This window comes from Engystomops pustulosus, chromosome 3 (assembly GCF_040894005.1).
Source record: "Engystomops pustulosus chromosome 3, aEngPut4.maternal, whole genome shotgun sequence".
Classification (NCBI taxonomy): Eukaryota; Metazoa; Chordata; class Amphibia; order Anura; family Leptodactylidae; genus Engystomops; species Engystomops pustulosus.
In genome coordinates this window covers 141,297,444-141,322,413 of record NC_092413.1, presented here as the reverse complement: position 1 = coordinate 141,322,413, position 24,970 = coordinate 141,297,444, and the positions used below count along the sequence as shown (strand labels likewise).

Here is a 24,970-nt window from a genome sequence, read left to right as displayed (position 1 = left end):
TATAATTTTCTATTGTTGTTTTCTAGGTCTTTTTTGCTTCATGGTGTTTTCCATATATTCCATATTTATTTTGGTGTATTCATATAAAATGGAAGCAAAAATAAAAGTGTTGCATCTATATATTTTTAGTTTCAACAAAATTTTATTCAATGAATAATCAAGAAAGTGCCTAAACACCCCTCGCAGGGGGAACTTGCATTTATATTTTTAAGTATATTTATGTATTTACTTTACTTCGAACATAAAGATAAATGGTTATGAAGTTGACTATGTCAATATTAATGATGTTATGTTCTACATAATAACATGCAGTCTTTTACATTGAGTGGACTAATGTGCGCTGGGAATAAATCGAGTTCTGATCTATTTCTGAAGGATTGAATTGTCTGTTTTATTTTTGTAATCAGATGTAAAATAAATGTCAGTGCTTTCTCTTAAAGTTCACCGCTGATTTAAGCTATGTGATATACTTGCTCAGCAAGTCGGATGCAGTGGTGGCTAGCTAGGGATCTCATTAGTACCGAGCATGATATCCTACTAATATACCCCTAATGAATTTTAGCGCTTTAAAAATAACTTTCTGGATTTCAAAGCAGCAACTCATAAGTGGGAATCATTGTTCTCACTTCATGTGCTGTGCATTTGCTACTCTTCCAGAATGACAGTCTGCACAAAATAATTGCTTCTCTTTAAGAAGGAGCACTTCACAGGGAGCATCTAACTACAAGGGCTTTGCACTATAGTTATATTACCTGGTGAGATTTTCTGCTCTAGTTATCAGTGAGTCCACTGCAGCTCACAAAATAGACAAAGGTTTTAACTAGAGATGAGCGAACACTAAAATGCTCGGGTACTCGTTATTCGAGACGAACTTTTCCCGATGCTCGAGTGCTCGTCTCGAATAACGAACCCCATTGAAGTCAATGGGAGACTCGAGCATTTTTCAAGGGGACCAAGGCTCTGCACAGGGAAGCTTGGCCAAACACCTGGGAACCTCAGAAAAGGATGGAAACACCACGGAAATGGACAGGAAACAGCAGGGGCAGCATGCATGGATGCCTCTGAGGCTGCTTAATCGCACCATTATGCCAAAATTATGGGCAACAGCATGGCCATGACAGAGTGACAGAATGAAGCTAGATAGCATGTAAAACATCCAATAATTGACCCTGACACTATAGGGGACGGCATGCAGAGGCAGAGGCAGCGGCAGCAGGCTAGAGAGTGGCATGGCGACATACCCTAATTGGACTCAGGCTTCAAACCAATGGGTGTCAGAGAGGAACCAAAGGAGGTGAGCAAGAAGCGCTCAAATAATATCGGTACATGATAAAAGTTTGCCAGTATATTTTGTGGATTACACAGCAGGGTGGCGACAAAGTTAACATGGAAGCCATGAAAACAACCCAAAATTCTGCCTGACACAGCTCGTTTGATAAGGGGACCATGTATGCTTACAGTTCATGCCAGTCGCTGCACTGGCTGCCAGTCTCCTTTCGAATACAGTTTAAAATAATAATAACCCTCATCCATAAAGCTCTGTATAATGCTGCACCCCCCTACCTCTCCTCTCTTATCTCAGTCTATCGCCCAACCCGTGCTCTTAGATCCGCCAGTGATCTTAGATTAACCTCTACCCTAGTGCGGACCTCCCACTCGCGTCTCCAAGACTTCTCTAGAGCTGCACCAATTCTATGGAATGCTCTGCTCCGGACTATCAGACTAATACCTAACCTCCAAAGTTTCAAACGTGCTCTTAAAACCCATTTCTTTAGGCAAGCCTATAACACTCATTAACTGCATGAAGTTTTAACTCTTCTACTAACCCGTCCTGTGTCGTCCTCCCATCTGTTATCCAGCAACCAACAGGCACCAGACTTCTCTGCAGTCCCATTCACCCTGGACCTGGTATATAAGATGACGGCTGAGTGGTTCAAGCGACAGCAATTCCATTTATTATATTTTTTTCTATTCCCTAAGAAGAATGGCTTGACCATTAAATATTCTTTTACCTCGTGTTACCCCATCATCTTCATAAACCGTAAGCTCTGGCGAGCAGGGACCTCACTCCTGTTGTTCCATACAAATGTTGTGCTCTGTTACATTACATTTGTATTTGTTTCCTATGATTTGTAAAGCGCTACAGAATATGATGACGCTATATAAATAAAGATTATTATTATTATTATTATGGAGGCAGTGAACTAGTAGTAGATTAAAGGTGCTGCAACTATGTTAGTTGGATCTTGGGATGGAGCTGGCGCTCTGCAGCCAGGCGAGCTTTTGCCAATCCAAGCCCCTGTCTCTAGGCTACTCCCCAAACAGCACTTCTAAGAACCTTTTGTATAAGATCAAGTGTAGTAGCGTTCTTATAAGTTTAGGATATGCCGGGTGAGGGGAATGTAAACAGATGCGCAAGAAGCGCTGAAATAATATCCCTAAATGGTAAAAGTTTGCCAGTATATTTTGTGGATAACACAGCAGGGTGGCGACAAAGTTAACAACTTTGATGTGGAATGCCCTGTAATAGCTCTTGGGCGGTGTGCCTTTTATCGCCTAGGCTCAGCAGTTTCAGCACCGCCTGCTGTCGCTTAGCGACGGCACTGCTGCTGTGCCTAGAGCCACCGACTGATGGCGCCATGCCCACGGATAGGAATTCGGAGGAGGAGGAGGTGGAGGAGGGGTGGGAGGAGGTATAGTAGGCCTTTGAGACCTGGACCGAGGTAGGCCCCGCGACCGAGGTAGGCCCCGCAATTCTCTGCGTCGGCAGTATATGACCAGCCCCAGGGTCAGACTCGGTCCCAGCCTGCACCAAGTTAAGTGTAGTAGCGTTCTTATAAGTTTGGGATATGGCGGGTGAGGGGAATGTAAACAGATGCGCAAGAAGCGCATGATGCGCATGGAGCTGGCGCTCCGCTGCCAGGCGAGCTTTCGCCAATTCAAGCCCCTGTCTCTAGGCTACTCCCCAAACAGCACTTCTAAGAACCTTTTGTATAAGATCAAGTGTAGTAGCGTTCTTATAAGTTTAGGATATGCCGGGTGAGGGGAATGTAAACAGATGCGCAAGAAGCGCTGAAATAATATCCCTAAATGGTAAAAGTTTGCCAGTATATTTTGTGGATAACACAGCAGGGTGGCGACAAAGTTAACAACTTTGATGTGGAATCCATGAAAACAACCCAAATTTCTGCCTGACACACCTCGTTTGATAAAGGGACGATGTATGGAGGCAGCTATATGGACGACTTTTGGAGGTAGCAATGGAGACAACGTGTGGAGGCTGCTATGGAGACAATTTAATTTGGATAGTGCCTGTATGTGGCAGTCCCAAACATTTTTCAAACCAGAGGAGCAGGTAGGTGGCCCTGCAGTAAAATGGAATAGATTGAGTGCCTGTATGTGGCAGTCCCAAAAATGTTTCAAACCAGAGGAGCAGGTAGGTGGCCCTCCAGTAAAATGGAATAGATTGAGTGCCTGTATGTGGCAGTCCCAAAAATTTTTCAAACCAGAGGAGCAGGTAGGTGGCCCTGCAGTAAAATGGAATAGATTGAGTGCCTGTATGTGGCAGTCCCAAAAATGTTTCAAACCAGAGGAGCAGGTAGGTGGCCCTCCAGTAAAATGGAATAGATTGAGTGCCTGTATGTGGCAGTCCCAAAAATGTTTCAAACCAGAGGAGCAGGTAGGTGGCCCTGCAGTAAAATGGAATAGATTGAGTGCCTGTATGTGGCAGTCCCAAAAATTTTTCAAACCAGAGGAGCAGGTAGGTGGCCCTCCAGTAAAATGGAATAGATTGAGTGCCTGTATGTGGCAGTCCCAAAAATGTTTCAAACCAGAGGAGCAGGTAGGTGGCCCTGCAGTAAAATGGAATAGATTGAGTGCCTGTATGTGGCAGTCCCAAACATTTTTCAAACCAGAGGAGCAGGTAGGTGGCCCTCCAGTAAAATGGAATAGATTGAGTGCCTGTATGTGGCAGTCCCAAAAATGTTTCAAACCAGAGGAGCAGGTAGGTGGCCCTGCAGTAAAATGGAATAGATTGAGTGCCTGTATGTGGCAGTCCCAAACATTTTTCAAACCAGAGGAGCAGGTAGGTGGCCCTCCAGTAAAATGGAATAGATTGAGTGCCTGTATGTGGCAGTCCCAAAAATGTTTCAAACCAGAGGAGCAGGTAGGTGGCCCTGCAGTAAAATGGAATAGATTGAGTGCCTGTATGTGGCAGTCCCAAACATTTTTCAAACCAGAGGAGCAGGTAGGTGGCCCTCCAGTAAAATGGAATAGATTGAGTGCCTGTATGTGGCAGTCCCAAAAATGTTTCAAACCAGAGGAGCAGGTAGGTGGCCCTGCAGTAAAATGGAATAGATTGAGTGCCTGTATGTGGCACTCACAAAAATTGTTTCAAACAGAGGACCGGGTAGGTGGCCCTCCAGAAAAATTAAATGCATGAAGTACTATAGCAAGAGCCAGTGGGCCCTGTCAAAAAATAGCCATTTTCCTCTGCTTTACTGTACAAAGAGGAGGAGAAGGAGGAAAATGGAGAGGAGGAGGAGTGGATCAATTATTCAGGTTGAGCTTCCTTCACCTGGTGGAGATTGGAAATTCTGAGAAATCCAGCCTTTATTCATTTTAATAAGCGTCAGCCTGTCAGCGCTGTCAGTCGACAGGCGTGTACGCTTATCGGTGATGATGCCACCAGCTGCACTGAAAACCCGCTCGGACAAGACGCTAGCGGCAGGGCAGGCAAGAACCTCCAAGGCGTACAGCGCCAGTTCGTGCCACATGTCCAGCTTTGAAACCCAGTAGTTGTAGGGAGCTGTGTGATCATTTAGGACGATGGTATGGTCAGCTACGTACTCCCTCACCATCTTTCTGTAAAGATCAGCCCTACTCTGCCGAGACTGGGGACAGGTGACAGTGTCTTGCTGGGGTGACATAAAGCTGGCAAAAGCCTTGTAAAGCGTACCCTTGCCAGTGCTGGACAAGCTGCCTGCTCGCCTACTCTCCCTCGCTACTTGTCCCGCAGAACTACGCACTCTGCCGCTAGCGCTGTCAGAAGGGAAATACTGTTTCAGCTTGTGCACCAGGGCCTGCTGGTATTCATGCATTCTCACACTCCTTTCCTCTGCAGGGATGAGAGTGGAAAGATTTTGCTTGTACCGTGGGTCCAGGAGAGTGAACACCCAGTAATCGGTGCTGGAATAAATTCTTTGAACGCGAGGGTCACGGGATAGGCAGCCTAGCATGAAATCTGCCATATGCGCCAGAGTACCAACGCGTAAGAATTCACTCCCCTCACTGGCCTGACTGTCCATTTCCTCCTCCTCCAACTCCTCCAACTCCTCTTCTTCTGCCCATACACGCTGAACAGTAAAGGACTCAACAATGGTCCCCTCTTGTGTCTCGCCAACATTCTCCTCCTCTTCCTCCTCATCCTCCTCCACCTCCACCTCCTCCGATATGCGCTGAGAAACAGACCTGAGGGTGCTTTGGCTATTAACAAGGGAATATTCTTCCCCTGTCTCTTGTGACGAGCGCAAAGCTTCCGACTTCATGCTGACCAGAGAGTTTTTCAACAGGCCAAGCAGCGGGATGGTGAGGCTGATGATGGCGGCATCGCCACTGACCATCTGTGTTGACTCCTCAAAGTTACTCAGCACCTGACAGATATCAGACATCCACGTCCACTCCTCATTGTAGACTTGAGGAAGCTGACTGACCTGACTACCAGTTCTGGTGGAAGTTGACATCTGGCAGTCTACAATCGCTCTGCGCTGCTGGTAAACTCTGGATAACATGGTCAGTGTTGAATTCCACCTCGTGGGCACGTCGCACAACAGTCGGTGAGCGGGCAGTTGGAGGCGGCGCTGCGCTGCCCTGAGAGTGGCAGCATCTGGGCTGGACTTCCTGAAATGCGCACAGATGCGGCGCACCTTCGTGAGCAAATCAGACAGATTGGGGTATGTCTTGAGGAAACGCTGAACTATCAGATTTAACACATGGGCCAGGCATGGCACATGTGTCAGTCTGCCGAGTTGCAGAGCCGCCACCAGGTTACGGCCGTTGTCACACACAACCATTCCCGGCTTGAGGTTCAGCGGTGCCAGCCACAGATCAGTCTGCGCCGTGATGCCCTGTAATAGCTCTTGGGCGGTGTGCCTTTTGTCGCCTAGGCTCAGCAGTTTGAGCACCGCCTGCTGTCGCTTAGCGACGGCACTGCTGCTGTGCCTAGAGCTACCGACTGATGGCGCCGTGCCCACGGATGGTAGTTCGGAGGAGGAGGTGGAGGAGGGGTGGGAGGAGGAGGAGGCATAGTAGGCCTGAAACACCTGGACCGAGGTAGGCCCCGCAATCCTCGGCGTCGGCAGTATAGGAGCAGCCCCAGGGTCAGACTCGGTCCCAGCCTCCACCAAGTTAACCCAATGTGCCGTCAGAGATATATAGTGGCCCTGCCCGGCAGCACTCGTCCACGTGTCCGTGGTCAGGTGGACCTTGTCAGAAACGGCGTTGGTCAGGGCACGGATTATGTTGTCTGACACGTGCTGGTGCAGGGCTGGGACGGCACATCGGGAAAAGTAGTGGCGGCTGGGGACCGAATACCGAGGGGCGGCCGCCGCCATGAGGCTGCGAAAGGCCTCGGTCTCTACTAGCCTATAGGGCAGCATCTCCAGGCTTAGCAATCTGGAAATGTGCACATTAAGGGCTTGGGCGTGCGGGTGGGTTGCACTATATTTGCGTTTCCGCTCCAGCGTCTGGGGTATGGAGAGCTGAACGCTGGTGGATGCTGTGGAGGATCGTGGAGGCGACGATGGGGTTTTTGTGGCAGGGTCCTGGGCAGGGGGCTGACTAGCAGCTGACACAGGGGAAGGAGCAGTGGTGTGCACGGCCAGAGGTGAACGGGCTTGTTGCCACTGAGTGGGGTGTTTAGCATTCATATGCCTGCGCATACTGGTGGTAGTTAAGCTAGTAGTGGTGGAACCCCTGCTGAGCCTGGTTTGGCAAATGTTGCACACCACAGTCCGTCGGTCATCCGGTGTTTCCTTAAAGAACCTCCAGACTTCTGAAGATCCAGCCCTCGCCGCAAGAGCCCTCGCCACGGGAGCTTCACTAGTTGACACATTTGGCGCTGATGCACCAGCTCTGGCCCTGCCTCTCCGTCTGGCCCCACCACTGCCTCTTCCAACCTGTTCTGGTCGAGGACTCTCCTCCGTCTCAGAAGCACTGTGTTCACCCGGCCTCTCAACCCAGCTTGGGTCTGTCACCTCATCATCCTCCGATCCCTCAGTCTGCTCCCCCCTCGGACTTCCTGCCCTGACAACAACTTCCCCACTGTCTGACAACCGTGTCTCCTCATCGTCGGACACCTCTTTACACACTTCCACTACGTCAAGAAGGTCATCATCACCCACAGACTGTGACTGGTGGAAAACCTGGGCATCGGAAAATAGCTCAGCAGCAACCGGACAAGTGGTTTGTGACTGTGGGAAGGGTCCAGAAAACAGTTCCTCAGAGTATGCCAGTTCAAATGCCAAATTTTCCTGGGAGGGGGCAGACTGGGGGGGAGGAGGCTGAGGTGCAGGAGCTGGAGGAGTGGCGATTTCGGTGACATGGGTGGACTGCGTGGAAGACTGACTGGCGGTGGACAAATTGCTCGAAGCATTGTCAGCAATCCACGACATCACCTGTTCGCACTGTTCTGGCCTCAACAGTGCTCTACCACGAGTCCCAGTAACTTCAGACATGAACCTAGGGAGTGTAGCTCTGCGGCGTTCCCCTGCTCCCTCATCAGCGGGTGGTGTCTCACCCCGCCCAGGACCACGGCCTCTGACCCCTGCAGTAGTTGGACGCCCACGTCCCCGCCCTCGTCCTCTACCCCTAGCCCTCGGGTTAAACATTTTTAAAATGAGAGTTATAACTTTATTTTTTTTTTAACTTTTTTTTGTTTTTTTTTGTGTTTTTTGTTTTTTTTTGTGTTTTTTGTTTTTTTTTTGAGTTTTTAAAACCAAACAATGCTATCCTATTGCTATGGCTATTTTCTAGCCAAGTATCAAAGCACACTACTATGCCAGATGAGATGACACTGAGTTAGTGCCTAATTGAAATCCAACCCCTACTAAATTTTCCCACTTCGGTCTATGCTATGGATATGTGCGTCACTAAGCGCAGAACACAGCGGTCGCAAGTCTCACTACAAATTGCTCAGAATTGGCTAGTACATGCACTGCAGAAAGTACAGCCACCAGCAGATCAACCAGAAATCAAATATATAGAACGCTACTGTAGGCGTAAGTAAGCTCTTTGTATTCTCCTATGGCTATTTTCTAGCCAAGTATCAAAGCACACTACTATGCCAGATGAGATGACACTGAGTTAGTGCCTAATTGAAATCCAACCCCTACTAAATTTTCCCACTTCGGTCTTTGCTATGGATATGTGCGTCACTAAGCGCAGAACACAGCGGTCGCAAGTCTCACTACAAATTGCTCAGAATTGGCTAGTACATGCACTGCAGAAAGTACAGCCACCAGCAGATCAACCAGAAATCAAATATATAGAATGCTACTGTATGCGTAAGTAAGCTCTTTGTATTCTCCTATGGCTATTTTCTAGCCAAGTATCAAAGCACACTACTATGCCAGATGAGATGACACTGAGTTAGTGCCTAATTGAAATCCAACCCCTACTAAATTTTCCCACTTCGGTCTTTGCTATGGATATGTGCGTCACTAAGCGCAGAACACAGCGGTCGCAAGTCTCACTACAAATTGCTCAGAATTGGCTAGTACATGTACTGCAGAAAGTACAGCCACCAGCAGATCAACCAGAAATCAAATATATAGAACGCTACTGTAGGCGTAAGTAAGCTCTTTGTATTCTCCTATGGCTATTTTCTAGCCAAGTATCAAAGCACACTACTATGCCAGATGAGATGACACTGAGTTAGTGCCTAATTGAAATCCAACCCCTACTAAATTTTCCCACTTCGGTCTTTGCTATGGATATGTGCGTCACTAAGCGCAGAACACAGCGGTCGCAAGTCTCACTACAAATTGCTCAGAATTGGCTAGTACATGCACTGCAGAAAGTACAGCCACCAGCAGATCAACCAGAAATCAAATATATAGAACGCTACTGTATGCGTAAGTAAGCTCTTTGTATTCTCCTATGGCTATTTTCTAGCCAAGTATCAAAGCACACTACTATGCCAGATGAGATGACACTGAGTTAGTGCCTAATTGAAATCCAACCCCTACTAAATTTTCCCACTTCGGTCTATGCTATGGATATGTGCGTCACTAAGCGCAGAACACAGCGGTCGCAAGTCTCACTACAAATTGCTCAGAATTGGCTAGTACATGCACTGCAGAAAGTACAGCCACCAGCAGATCAACCAGAAATCAAATATATAGAACGCTACTGTATGCGTAAGTAAGCTCTTTGTATTCTCCTATGGCTATTTTCTAGCCAAGTATCAAAGCACACTACTATGCCAGATGAGATGACACTGAGTTAGTGCCTAATTGAAATCCAACCCCTACTAAATTTTCCCACTTCGGTCTATGCTATGGATATGTGCGTCACTAAGCGCAGAACACAGCGGTCGCAAGTCTCACTACAAATTGCTCAGAATTGGCTAGTACATGCACTAGAGAAAGTACAGCCACCAGCAGATCAACCAGAAATCAAATATATAGAACGCTACTGTAGGCGTAAGTAAGCTCTTTGTATTCTCCTATGGCTATTTTCTAGCCAAGTATCAAAGCACACTACTATGCCAGATGAGATGACACTGAGTTAGTGCCTAATTGAAATCCAACCCCTACTAAATTTTCCCACTTCGGTCTTTGCTATGGATATGTGCGTCACTAAGCGCAGAACACAGCGGTCGCAAGTCTCACTACAAATTGCTCAGAATTGGCTAGTACATGCACTGCAGAAAGTACAGCCACCAGCAGATCAACCAGAAATCAAATATATAGAACGCTACTGTATGCGTAAGTAAGCTCTTTGTATTCTCCTATGGCTATTTTCTAGCCAAGTATCAAAGCACACTACTATGCCAGATGAGATGACACTGAGTTAGTGCCTAATTGAAATCCAACCCCTACTAAATTTTCCCACTTCGGTCTTTGCTATGGATATGTGCGTCACTAAGCGCAGAACACAGCGGTCGCAAGTCTCACTACAAATTGCTCAGAATTGGCTAGTACATGCACTGCAGAAAGTACAGCCACCAGCAGATCAACCAGAAATCAAATATATAGAACGCTACTGTATGCGTAAGTAAGCTCTTTGTATTCTCCTATGGCTATTTTCTAGCCAAGTATCAAAGCACACTACTATGCCAGATGAGATGACACTGAGTTAGTGCCTAATTGAAATCCAACCCCTACTAAATTTTCCCACTTCGGTCTTTGCTATGGATATGTGCGTCACTAAGCGCAGAACACAGCGGTCGCAAGTCTCACTACAAATTGCTCAGAATTGGCTAGTACATGCACTGCAGAAAGTACAGCCACCAGCAGATCAACCAGAAATCAAATATATAGAACGCTACTGTATGCGTAAGTAAGCTCTTTGTATTCTCCTATGGCTATTTTCTAGCCAAGTATCAAAGCACACTACTATGCCAGATGAGATGACACTGAGTTAGTGCCTAATTGAAATCCAACCCCTACTAAATTTTCCCACTTCGGTCTTTGCTATGGATATGTGCGTCACTAAGCGCAGAACACAGCGGTCGCAAGTCTCACTACAAATTGCTCAGAATTGGCTAGTACATGCACTGCAGAAAGTACAGCCACCAGCAGATCAACCAGAAATCAAATATATAGAACGCTACTGTATGCGTAAGTAAGCTCTTTGTATTCTCCTATGGCTATTTTCTAGCCAAGTATCAAAGCACACTACTATGCCAGATGAGATGACACTGAGTTAGTGCCTAATTGAAATCCAACCCCTACTAAATTTTCCCACTTCGGTCTTTGCTATGGATATGTGTGCCACTAAGAGCTAAACACAACGGTAGCAAGTCCCCCTGCTAATTCCTCACAAAATGGTACTAGATGCAAATTAAAATAAAAAAAGTAGAACGTTATTGTAGCCCTAAGAAGGGCTGTTGGGTTCTTTGAGAATCACTCCTGCCTAACAGTAAGCTAATAGAACACCCTAACGCTTTCCCTGACCAGCAGCAGCTCTCTCCCTAGCGGCATCCAGACACAGAATGATCCGAGCAGCGCGGGCAGCGGCTAGTCTATCCCAGGGTCACCTGATCTGGCCAGCCAACCACTGCTATCGACGTGTAAGGGTACCACGTCATGCTGGGTGGAGTGCAGAGTCTCCTGGCTTGTGATTGGCTCTGTTTCTGGCCGCCAAAAAGCAAAACGGCGGGAGCTGCCATTTTCTCGAGCGGGCGAAGTATTCGTCCGAGCAACGAGCAGTTTCGAGTACCCTAATGCTCGACCGAGCATCAAGCTCGGACGAGCATGTTCGCTCATCTCTAGTTTTAACACTTAGCTAATTAACAGTGATTATTTTCATTTCAGTGGTCATAATAAATTATGATATAATCCTCTTGTGACATTAGAGAAACAGTGTACTGAATAATGACAATATATCTGAGTACGAGGATCATCAACATTTGCTTATTTTTGTGTAAATTCAGGGGTGACAAATAAAGGCAACTCCAATCAGGATCTGGCAAGGAATTACCCTGTTGCTAGATTGTTATCATAAACATTTTCATGGTTGGTTTCCTTACTTGTATCACTTTGTATGCTTAAAGAAGACCTGTCGCCAGGTTTTACCCCACTTAAATACTATTCTACTCAGGTAATGCTTAAAAAGAATTTCCTCTTTCATGTGAAATCTTACTCATTTAGGTATAAAAAAAATTCTTCCCCAAACTCAGGCAAATATGACTCCTCTCCCCTCATATTATAGGTACATCAGGCTTATTACTTTGTGAGATACAGAACCACAGATACAGGCAGCAAAACATATAATTTGAAAAGTGAGTTTCAGATAAAGATTCAGTACCCATGAATATTGTAACTGCATGCATGCCCAACTCTGTAGCTCACAGAACTGTAAGCCCAATGTGTTCTAAAAGAAGAGATTCTTATCTTTAAAAAGACAAAAGAAGCATGTTTCTTGGTACTATAGAACCAAAGATAGGGGTATCTGAATTGATAATACTGCTGCAACCACTGATTGGACTTTTGATATTATTCATTGAGTGATTTTGATATGCTGTACCGCATCGCTTATCTGTTGTGTGGAACCTTAGTACTTTGAAAATCTTTTTACCAGCGCCTATGATGTAATTTCTTGTTTTATGTGTTGCCTCTCCATATATGTTCACACTGTCCGTGTTGTTTTGCTTTGTGTTTTTAGGTCCTTTTTAATGGGGTATTTTTAGTCAAATAATATTTTGTGATGTAATTTAGGAATAAATTGTGCAATAAAGACTTGTTTTCATTCACAAAGTCGGAATTATTTTCAGCTATGGAGATATGAGAGGACTTAGTTCAGTTTGGTAGGATCTCCTGGCAGTAGTGTTGATACAGCATTGAAACTTATGTGTATCTTTGTGGTTCCGGATTGTTTGGTTTTCTAACCACTTAACTTGACTCATGTGAGAATGAGGCTAGTGGAGTTATATCTGCTAAACTTTGGGGGAGATTTTTTAGAGGTTACTGGGGAAATTTTAAAATAAAATAGGGAATTGTAGAAAGGATATTACATTCCCTACCTGAAGGGACTGTTAGTATTGTGGTGTAAATTGTGGTGGTGTTTTCCCATTTCAGGAAATAAATATTATTGTTTGTATAATGAAAGTTATTTTACAATACACTGTCTGTATACATTATTCACAGTTTCTAGATCTCTGCTTAATGTTATGTCTGTAATGTTATAAAAAGCTTCTATGTTAACTTCCAGTGGGTTTATCTATTCATGGTCATGTGTTGTGACACAGGCACGTAGATCATTATATCACACAGCTCTGATTACTCTCTATCTGTAGGACTGTGCAAATGTGATTGCATTGGGTTTGGGTAGGGTTTTGGGATTGGATTTCAACCATTTCACTAAGCAAACCTGTCCTATATAAACTTGGCTAAAATGGATGGTCATTCTGGGGTAAAACAGGCCAGTCATGAAGGGGTTTTAAAAAAAATGGTGCTATAGCTGCAAGTGGCCACCCGCAATAGTACGAGTAAGTTTTATGTAAGCCAAGTGTTCAGTGTAATGAAATTCTAAGACTCCTTTCTGCTTTACATCATAATGTTTGTGTTACATTTAGAGGTCATTATTTCAGATATCATTCAAATTAGTTTTGAAGCAGCAAATCAGTATTCATTACCTTCTCTGTAGCCTATTAAAATTAACAGTGGGAAATGATATTAAATCATACCTTACTTTAGTTTTATTTCCAGTTATATAATAAAAATACCAATTTAGTGGAAGTCTGAAGGCTTAGAGAATAGTAGAGCCTTAATGACAGTAATAATTTAGAACGTGTGCACATATTACACAATTCAAATCCATTTCTATCAGTGCTGAATCTCGACACAGCTACAGTACATGTCTGACTTTGAAATGCACTTATCTATCAGTTCATTGGTCTACAATTAGATTCCTATTGAATCTAATATTCTAATATTACAACTAATTGAGGCCAATGACTTGTGTATATAGGCTGAATAGATAGACATACTGTACATGGATGGAAATGTCAGGACATAGTACTTACCTTCACATGATGGTTGCATTCCAGACCATGACCCATTTGATAAACAAGTTCGTTCAATGGATCCTATTAATGTATACCCCATTTCACAAGAAAAACGAAGTAAGCTTTTAATTTTGTATTCATTTCCAAGACGTGATCCATGAGCTGGGATCCCCGGGTCACCGCACATTCCAGGATTATTTCCTTAAATTATATATTCAAATTAGTTATCATTTAAAATATACAGATAAAACAATCAATAAATAAGCACCATCCAAAATGTTTATATTTTTCTTTTAAAAGAAGAGCAACCTAAATAATAAACATATTTAAGGACTTTTCCATTTTACTTTTTCAGTGGACCCTTTTGATCATCCAGCTCATTCGACAAAGTATACATTTCCCCTAGCCCTTAACCCAATACTATGTACCTACTGTAAATGTCAGGGATTGAAATTATATGGTGCATCCCAATGCACTACACGATCACATAACTCATGAAGTTGTGAACATACAATAATTGCATAAGTCCATTTGTGCTAGCAAGACTACTGCTACATCACCTAACCAATCTTCACTGTTTTACCCCTTAAATGCCATTGCCAATAGTGATTAAGTCAAAGGCATCAGGCATTCATATCCAGAAAACAAAATAAACTCTTTCTTTCATCACCTTCCCACTTCAGAATTTGCATACTTGTGGTGGCACTTAGAAAAGATGCACTGTCAAAATGGCGCTGCTGTAGGTGGCTGCCTGTGCGGCATTAACTTGGCCTCTCACTCTAACAATCCCCAACAAGCGGATCAGCAGCAGTAGGGGCTTAATGTCCCACAACATGTTGCAACAGACCTCCAGTAATGAATCCTGGCAGCCAAGAGCATCAGTAGCAGCTTCATTGGAACACCTGAACTGTAAGTGATCACAACATCGGCCTTATAGCAAGTCAGGAGGATGCTACACCATGGTTCCAGTGGCAGCCACAACCAATCAGCTTAAGCGCCGGTACTTGGCTACAGTGGAGCTTCGGTCAGTGTCTCTGCTGCCAAACCAATACCTGCAGCAGCCACACACCACTAATTCACTACAACACTTTCAGCACCACAACGGCACCCCTAATGTAATATCCCCTATACATGTCTGTCTAGTCTATGTGTTATTGTGACTGGTATATTTTTTGTACCGTAATTCCTTCCCTGTATGTAATGTGTCATGTCACCTGTATTGTGCTGTATTGCAAAGTCCTGTATCTATGTTTTTATGCAACCAAGGAACTAGCAACATGTAAAAATGCGCCTCTTGAAGTATTTATGTATTTGTATTGTTAAACCTGTGTCTAACTGAATAACAATTGCCGAAACACTATGTACAAAATAATTTCTCCCTAGGGGATCAATAAAGTTGTATTGTCTTGTATTGTATCAGTTGCTTTGGAAGATCTGGGTTATCAATAAAATAATGGTTGCCATCAAAGTACTTTTCTTACACTATCTAGTAACCTTTAGTTATAATACAATACATATTAAAGACAGGATTAAAATACAATAGGCAGACTTAAAAAAATAACTTAGAGGGGCAGATTTATCAAAAGTGTCCAAAACTAATTTAAATAGACAATCTTAAAGTGTTGAATGATAAATATCTGTTGTTTAAGACTGTTTACTGATACTTTGCAACTCGTCTTTACACCAGAAAAATTAGCCAAATTTCCAATGCATTTGCATAATTTCTGGCACACACCCTTTTCTCTTTGAAGCCACACCATCTTTCCCCGTTTACATCCTTTTGTCATACAAGTCATAAAATTATCGATACATCTACATATACTTTTTATTAAAACCAAAAAAATGCAGAAAAGATTAGCTTTTAGAGTTTTATCAGACATCACAATATAAACCTGTACAAGTATTTATGAATAGCTCAAATACAGCATAACCTTCTTATTGCAGAAAAATCACTGACCATAAATGATCCACAAAGCTTACATACTAGCATATATTATAATATTAATGAAATTCAGTTCTAAAAGTGAATCACATGAGATAAATCAGAATTACTTTGGTTATTTTCCATGAAATTGTTGTAAACAATACAAAACAGTAGATTGTCTGTTTTCCTATAGAATAGAAAATGTTAGGTTAGACCTGTACAAAATTAAAATAATTGCTGTGCATTATTGCTCATATACCCGAGCAGTGAGGAAGTGTTCCGCTCCATCGACTATCCTCCTGGCAAACTCTGGATGCATTTCCTATTAATATACGAGCTCCAGTGCAAGAATAATGGATTTTTGATCCATATGTAAATTTATCTCCACTTAAAATTGCATTAGCTGGGATTCCTGGATGTCCGCATGATATTTCTGTGAAAATATATATAATAAGGTTCTTAGTAACTGTGACATAGACATTTTTTATTAAAGGGATTTACCAGCTTGCATTAAAATTTTAAAGAAGCAATATTCACTTTACCAACCCCCATCCCTCCTATTTTAATGACTCTACTTAGTCTTTACCAACAGTATTAGCTCTTTAACATTTTCTGTCAAGGACACCCAGTCTGTGATAGCTGCAGTATCCCAAAGTAGCTGGACCAGTGAGGATCACTGAAGTGCGTATTGTATTGTTTTGTTTAGTTTTATTTTTTTTGTAATCTATTCTGATCCATTTACATAAAATGTTGTTTAGAAACCACTTTTATAACTGAAACTTAAACGTTTAATTAAAATAAAAAATGAAAAGAGCAATCCTACAGTATTCCCCACCAAGTGATTTGAGGCCTACTAGATCATTTTCAGGGAAGTATAATGCACTGAGCCATATAACTAGTACAGTGAATTATGTAACAGAATCAAACTATATAATATTAGTGTCCGCTTGTGGGGAAAAAAAGTCTAATAAAATTGAAAAAAAAACATACTCAAGTTGCCCATAATTTAAAAAATAAAAAAGTAGAATCACACACATTTTGTATCTCCACACCTGTACCAACCAAGACTACAAAACTATAATAGTATTTCTCTCATATGACAAAAGACGTGAAAAAAAGTGAAACATTGGGGGTGATTTACTAATTCTGACGCAAGAACGACTGTCGGCATCGGAGATCAGTCTCCGGAAAGCACAGCCCAATGTTTTAAATTGGCGCCATATTGGTTGTGCGCCATAAAAATGCCGACATCAATGAGACATGCGTCAAAATCTTAAATGGTTGCGCCTTAATTTTGTTATATGACAATTTTTTCCTGGTCTATTGTTCACCAAAAATTGCACCTAAAAATGCCGACAAAATACACATAAATGTGACAGATAATGTGGAAAGGTTAGGCCATGGCCACTTGTGCAAAAAAAAGACGTAGGAGTCGGGATAGTCGGAAACATCTGTTCTTTCTGGTGCAAACTCATTATAAATGATCTGCAACAATTCTGTTCCTTAAAAAACGAAAGATCCCGGCACTTATTAGGCGCAGATACGATAATACATTTCCCCCATTATGTCTAATTTGACATTTTTTAGTAATACATCACACAAAATTATATTTGATGGGTTCCAAATATAAACAATAAAAAATCTATAAATTTGGTGTTACAGTATTGACACAGGGAAAAATGTTTTATGTTGTTTAAGTTCGACAATAAAAGCAGAACTTAATAAATAAATTTCAGATTTTCATTCTTTTTTTTACAAATTCTTGCACATAAAGGGTTAATAACAGTTCACCAGTAGGAAATATGAAACCCAAAATTGTGCCGTTAAGATCCCATCCAACTATAGTGACAACAGGTATGTAGATAAGGGGTTAAAGCTGCAATCAGCTGCAGCTTTGGCTCATAAAAGGATGAAACGACAATATGAGTTTTATTAATACATATTTGTTGATAATGAATGGACAGTCTTTATTTGTTGACTGTAAAGAAGGCATGGCAATGACGTCAACATAGATACTTATGCCACTTGAGGAATAATACATTGCAAAAAAAACTGATTTGTGACGACTCAATGAATCGAAATACAAAAAAGGGCTTTTCTGTAAGATGCTTCCTGTCAATATAAACCTATACTTTGAGAGATATTGTGGGCACTATTTGATGTACTCAAGGGTGCTTGTGAAGCGGTCAATCACAATGCCAAAGAATTCACAGTTCTTTCCACATACAAATGTACACAGTTTATTAGTGTGCAGACATATGTTGTTAAGTATTTGTCATAGCAAATATTAGTAACTTCACAAGCTTTTCTATAATTATCAGATGTTTTGGTCAGTTGACCTTTATCAACAGTTACCTGCCTACACAATAAATTTGAAGCAGTGCCATGCCAGACTAATAATTCTAATACTCACTTCTGCACATTTATATATTGTGAATTTTTGTGACTTCTTTTGAATGATATAAAAATATATATTGATCCAGAATTACCCTAAAAAGCACAACTGTAAACATTCACTAAGCAATATGAACCAGAATTCTGGCATAATTTGCACTAAAAAACACTAATAGAGATGAGCGAACATGCTCGTCCGAGCTTGATGCTCGGTCGAGCATTAGGGTACTCGAAACTGCTCGTTACTCGGACGAATACTTCGCCCGCTCGAGAAAATGGCAGCTCCCGCCGTTTTGCTTTTTGGCGGCCAGAAACAGAGCCAATCACAAGCCAGGAGACTCTGCACTCCACCCAGCATGACGTGGTACCCTTACACGTCGATAGCAGTGGTTGGCTGGCCAGATCAGGTGACCCTGGGATAGACTAGCCGCTGGCCGCGCTGCTCGGATCATTCTGTCTCTGGATGCCGCTAGGGAGAGAGCTGCTGCTGGTCAGGGAAAGCGTTAGGGTGTTCTATTAGCTTACTGTTAGGCAGGAGTGATTCTCAAAGAACCCAACAGCCCTTCTTAGGGCTACAATAACGTTCTACTTTTTTTATTTTAATTTGCATCTTTTACCATTTTGTGAGGAATTAGCAGGGGGACTTGCTACCGTTGTGTTTAGCTCTTAGTGGCACACATATCCATAGCAAAGACCGAAGTGGGAAAATTCAGTAGGGGTTGGATTTCTATTAGGCAATAACTCAGTGTCATCTCATCTGGCATAGTAGTGTGCTTCCTTTGATACTTGGCTAGAAAATAGCCATAGGAGAATACAAACAGCTTCTTGAAGCCTACAGTAGCGTTCTATATATTTGATTTCTGGTTGATCTGCTGGTGGCTTTAGTTTCTGCAGTGCATGTACTTGCCAATTCTGAGCAATTTGTAGTGAGACTTGTGACCGCTGTGTTCTGCGCTTAGTGGCGCACATATCCATAGCAAAGGCTGAAGTGGGAAAATTCAGTAGGGGTTGGATTTCTATTAGGCACTAACTCAGTGTCATCTCATCTGGCATAGTAGTGTGCTTCCTTTGATACTTGGCTAGAAAATAGCCATAGGAGAATACAAACAGCTTCTTGAAGCCTACAGTAGCGTTCTATATATTTGATTTCTGGTTGATCTGCTGGTGGCTTTAGTTTCTGCAGTGCATGTACTTGCCAATTCTGAGCAATTTGTAGTGAGACTTGCGACCGCTGTGTTCTGCGCTTAGTGGCGCACATATCCATAGCAAAGGCTGAAGTGGGAAAATTCAGTAGGGGTTGGATTTCTATTAGGCACTAACTCAGTGTCATCTCATCTGGCATAGTAGTGTGCTTCCTTTGATACTTGGCTAGAAAATAGCCATAGGAGAATACAAACAGCTTCTTGAAGCCTACAGTAGCGTTCTATATATTTGATTTCTGGTTGATCTGCTGGTGGCTTTAGTTTCTGCAGTGCATGTACTTGCCAATTCTGAGCAATTTGTAGTGAGACTTGCGACCGCTGTGTTCTGCGCTTAGTGGCGCACATATCCATAGCAAAGGCTGAAGTGGGAAAATTCAGTAGGGGTTGGATTTCTATTAGGCACTAACTCAGTGTCATCTCATCTGGCATAGTAGTGTGCTTCCTTTGATACTTGGCTAGAAAATAGCCATAGGAGAATACAAACAGCTTCTTGAAGCCTACAGTAGCGTTCTATATATTTGATTTCTGGTTGATCTGCTGGTGGCTTTAGTTTCTGCAGTGCATGTACTTGCCAATTCTGAGCAATTTGTAGTGAGACTTGCGACCGCTGTGTTCTGCGCTTAGTGGCGCACATATCCATAGCAAAGGCTGAAGTGGGAAAATTCAGTAGGGGTTGGATTTCTATTAGGCACTAACTCAGTGTCATCTCATCTGGCATAGTAGTGTGCTTCCTTTGATACTTGGCTAGAAAATAGCCATAGGAGAATACAAACAGCTTCTTGAAGCCTACAGTAGCGTTCTATATATTTGATTTCTGGTTGATCTGCTGGTGGCTTTAGTTTCTGCAGTGCATGTACTTGCCAATTCTGAGCAATTTGTAGTGAGACTTGCGACCGCTGTGTTCTGCGCTTAGTGGCGCACATATCCATAGCAAAGGCTGAAGTGGGAAAATTCAGTAGGGGTTGGATTTCTATTAGGCACTAACTCAGTGTCATCTCATCTGGCATAGTAGTGTGCTTCCTTTGATACTTGGCTAGAAAATAGCCATAGGAGAATACAAACAGCTTCTTGAAGCCTACAGTAGCGTTCTATATATTTGATTTCTGGTTGATCTGCTGGTGGCTTTAGTTTCTGCAGTGCATGTACTTGCCAATTCTGAGCAATTTGTAGTGAGACTTGCGACCGCTGTGTTCTGCGCTTAGTGGCGCACATATCCATAGCAAAGGCTGAAGTGGGAAAATTCAGTAGGGGTTGGATTTCTATTAGGCACTAACTCAGTGTCATCTCATCTGGCATAGTAGTGTGCTTCCTTTGATACTTGGCTAGAAAATAGCCATAGGAGAATACAAACAGCTTCTTGAAGCCTACAGTAGCGTTCTATATATTTGATTTCTGGTTGATCTGCTGGTGGCTTTAGTTTCTGCAGTGCATGTACTTGCCAATTCTGAGCAATTTGTAGTGAGACTTGCGACCGCTGTGTTCTGCGCTTAGTGGCGCACATATCCATAGCAAAGGCTGAAGTGGGAAAATTCAGTAGGGGTTGGATTTCTATTAGGCACTAACTCAGTGTCATCTCATCTGGCATAGTAGTGTGCTTCCTTTGATACTTGGCTAGAAAATAGCCATAGGAGAATACAAACAGCTTCTTGAAGCCTACAGTAGCGTTCTATATATTTGATTTCTGGTTGATCTGCTGGTGGCTTTAGTTTCTGCAGTGCATGTACTTGCCAATTCTGAGCAATTTGTAGTGAGACTTGCGACCGCTGTGTTCTGCGCTTAGTGGCGCACATATCCATAGCAAAGGCTGAAGTGGGAAAATTCAGTAGGGGTTGGATTTCTATTAGGCACTAACTCAGTGTCATCTCATCTGGCATAGTAGTGTGCTTCCTTTGATACTTGGCTAGAAAATAGCCATAGGAGAATACAAACAGCTTCTTGAAGCCTACAGTAGCGTTCTATATATTTGATTTCTGGTTGATCTGCTGGTGGCTTTAGTTTCTGCAGTGCATGTACTTGCCAATTCTGAGCAATTTGTAGTGAGACTTGCGACCGCTGTGTTCTGCGCTTAGTGGCGCACATATCCATAGCAAAGGCTGAAGTGGGAAAATTCAGTAGGGGTTGGATTTCTATTAGGCACTAACTCAGTGTCATCTCATCTGGCATAGTAGTGTGCTTCCTTTGATACTTGGCTAGAAAATAGCCATAGGAGAATACAAACAGCTTCTTGAAGCCTACAGTAGCGTTCTATATATTTGATTTCTGGTTGATCTGCTGGTGGCTTTAGTTTCTGCAGTGCATGTACTTGCCAATTCTGAGCAATTTGTAGTGAGACTTGCGACCGCTGTGTTCTGCGCTTAGTGGCGCACATATCCATAGCAAAGGCTGAAGTGGCAAAATTCAGTAGGGGTTGGATTTCTATTAGGCAATAACTCAGTGTCATCTCATCTGGCATAGTAGTGTGCTTCCTTTGATACTTGGCTAGAAAATAGCCATAGCAATAGGATAGGATTGTTTGGTTCTAAAAACTCAAAAAAAAAAAAAAAACACAAAAAAAAACAAAAAACACAAAAAAACACAAAAAAAACAAAAAAAAGTAAAAAAAAAAAAAAAGTTATAACTCTCATTTTAAAAATGTTTAACCCCAGGGCTAGGGGTAGAGGACGAGGGCGGGGACGTGGGCGTCCAACTACTGCAGGGGTCAGAGGCCGTGGTCCTGGGCGGGGTGAGACACCACCTGCTGATGAGGGAGCAGGGGAACGCCGCAGAGCTACACTCCCTAGGTTCATGTCTGAAGTTACTGGGACTCGTGGTAGAGCACTGTTGAGGCCAGAACAGTGCGAACAGGTGATGTCGTGGATTGCTGACAATGCTTCGAGCAATTTGTCCACCACCAGTCAGTCTTCCACGCAGTCCACCCATGTCACCGAAATCCCCACTCCTCCAGCTCCTGCACCTCAGCCTCCTCCCCCCCAGTCTGCCCCCTCCCAGGAAAATTTGCCATTTGAACCGGCATACTCTGAGGAACTGTTTTCTGGACCCTTCCCACAGTCACAAACCACTTGTCCGGTTGCTGCTGAGCAATTTTCCGATGCCCAGGTTTTCCACCAGTCACAGTCTGTGGGTGATGATGACCTTCTTGACGTAGTGGAAGTGTGTAAAGAGGTGTCCGACGATGAGGAGACACGGTTGTCAGACAGTGGGGAAGTTGTTGTCAGGGCAGGAAGTCCGAGGGGGGAGCAGACTGAGGGATCGGAGGATGATGAGGTGACAGACCCAAGCTGGGTTGAGAGGCCGGGTGAACACAGTGCTTCTGAGACGGAGGAGAGTCCTCGACCTGAACAGGTTGGAAGAGGCAGTGGTGGGGCCAGACGGAGAGGCAGGGCCAGAGCTGGTGCATCAGCGCCACTGTCAACTAGTGAAGCTCCCGTGGTGAGGGCTCTTGCGGCGAGGGCTAGATCTTCAGAAGTGTGGAGGTTCTTTAAGGAAACACCGGATGACCGACGGACTGTGGTGTGCAACATTTGCCAAACCAGGCTCAGCAGGGGTTCCACCACTACTAGCTTAACTACCACCAGTATGCGCAGGCATATGAATGCTAAGCACCCCACTCAGTGGCAACAAGCCCGTTCACCTCCGGCCGTGCACACCACTGCTCCTTCCCCTGTGTCAGCTGCTAGTCAGCCCCCTGCCCAGGACCCTGGCCCAAAAACCCCATCGTCGCCTCCACGATCCTCCACAGCATCCACCAGCGTTCAGCTCTCCATACCCCAGACGCTGGAGCGGAAACGCAAATATAGTGCAACCCACCCGCACGCCCAAGCCCTTAATGTGCACATGTCCAGATTGCTTAGCCTGGAGATGCTGCCCTATAGGCTAGTAGAGACCGAGGCCTTTCGCAACCTCATGGCGGCGGCCGCCCCTCGGTATTCGGTCCCCAGCCGCCACTACTTTTCCCGATGTGCCGTCCCAGCCCTGCACCAGCACGTGTCAGACAACATCATCCGTGCCCTGACCAACGCCGTTTCTGACAAGGTCCACCTGACCACGGACACGTGGACGAGTGCTGCCGGGCAGGGCCACTATATATCGCTGACGGCACATTGGGTTAACTTGGTGGAGGCTGGGACCGAGACTGACCCTGGGGCTGCTCATATACTGCCGACGCCGAGGATTGCGGGGCCTACCTCGGTCCAGGTGTTTCAGGCCTACTATGCCTCCTCCTCCTCCCACCCCTCCTCCACCTCCTCCTCCGAACTACCATCCGTGGGCACGGCGCCATCAGTCGGTAGCTCTAGGCACAGCAGCAGTGCCGTCGCTAAGCGACAGCAGGCGGTGCTCAAACTGCTGAGCCTAGGCGACAAAAGGCACACCGCCCAAGAGCTATTACAGGGCATCACGGCGCAGACTGATCTGTGGCTGGCACCGCTGAACCTCAAGCCGGGAATGGTTGTGTGTGACAACGGCCGTAACCTGGTGGCGGCTCTGCAACTCGGCAGACTGACACATGTGCCATGCCTGGCCCATGTGTTAAATCTGATAGTGCAGCGTTTCCTCAAGACATACCCCAATCTGTCTGATTTGCTCACGAAGGTGCGCCGCATCTGTGCGCATTTCAGGAAGTCCAGCCCAGATGCTGCCACTCTCAGGGCAGCGCAGCGCCGCCTCCAACTGCCCGCTCACCGACTGTTGTGCGACGTGCCCACGAGGTGGAATTCAACACTGACCATGTTATCCAGAGTTTACCAGCAGCGCAGAGCGATTGTAGACTGCCAGATGTCAACTTCCACCAGAACTGGTAGTCAGGTCAGTCAGCTTCCTCAAGTCTACAATGAGGAGTGGACGTGGATGTCTGATATCTGTCAGGTGCTGAGTAACTTTGAGGAGTCAACACAGATGGTCAGTGGCGATGCCGCCATCATCAGCCTCACCATCCCGCTGCTTGGCCTGTTGAAAAACTCTCTGGTCAGCATGAAGTCGGAAGCTTTGCGCTCGTCACAAGAGACGGGGGAAGAATATTCCCTTGTTGATAGCCAAAGCACCCTGAGGTCTGTTTCTCAGCGCATATCGGAGGAGGTGGAGGTGGAGGAGGATGAGGAGGAAGAGGAGGAGAATGTTGGCGAGACACAAGAGGGGACCATTGTTGAGTCCTTCACTGTTCAGCGTGTATGGGCAGAAGAAGAGGAGTTGGAGGAGTTGGAGGAGGAGGAAATGGACAGTCAGGCCAGTGAGGGGAGTGAATTCTTACGCGTTGGTACTCTGGCGCATATGGCAGATTTCATGCTAGGCTGCCTATCCCGTGACCCTCGCGTTCAAAGAATTTATTCCAGCACCGATTACTGGGTGTTCACTCTCCTGGACCCACGGTACAAGCAAAATCTTGCCACTCTCATCCCTGCAGAGGAAAGGAGTGTGAGAATGCATGAATACCAGCAGGCCCTGGTGCACAAGCTGAAACAGTATTTCCCTTCTGACAGCGCTAGCGGCAGAGTGCGTAGTTCTGCGGGACAAGTAGCGAGGGAGAGTAGGCGAGCAGGCAGCTTGTCCAGCACTGGCAAGGGTACGCTTTACAAGGCTTTTGCCAGCTTTATGTCACCCCAGCAAGACACTGTCACCTGTCCCCAGTCTCGGCAGAGTAGGGCTGATCTTTACAGAAAGATGGTGAGGGAGTACGTAGCTGACCATACCATCGTCCTAAATGATCACACAGCTCCCTACAACTAC

General features: G+C 44.5%; 1 protein-coding gene across 3 annotated transcripts in view; it reads right to left on the bottom strand.

Moving 5' to 3' along the window:
- Window positions 1-24,970, bottom strand: part of CSMD1 (CUB and Sushi multiple domains 1) — a 1,135,715-nt gene that overhangs the window by 53,891 nt on the left and 1,056,854 nt on the right. For all 3 annotated transcript variants that reach the window (XM_072142316.1, XM_072142317.1, XM_072142318.1), the window contains 2 exons: window positions 15,913-16,086; window positions 13,748-13,930 (listed from right to left, as the gene is read on the bottom strand). In XM_072142316.1, coding sequence (XP_071998417.1) covers window positions 13,748-13,930; window positions 15,913-16,086 — 357 coding nt within the window. The remainder of the gene's footprint in view (window positions 1-13,747; window positions 13,931-15,912; window positions 16,087-24,970) is intronic.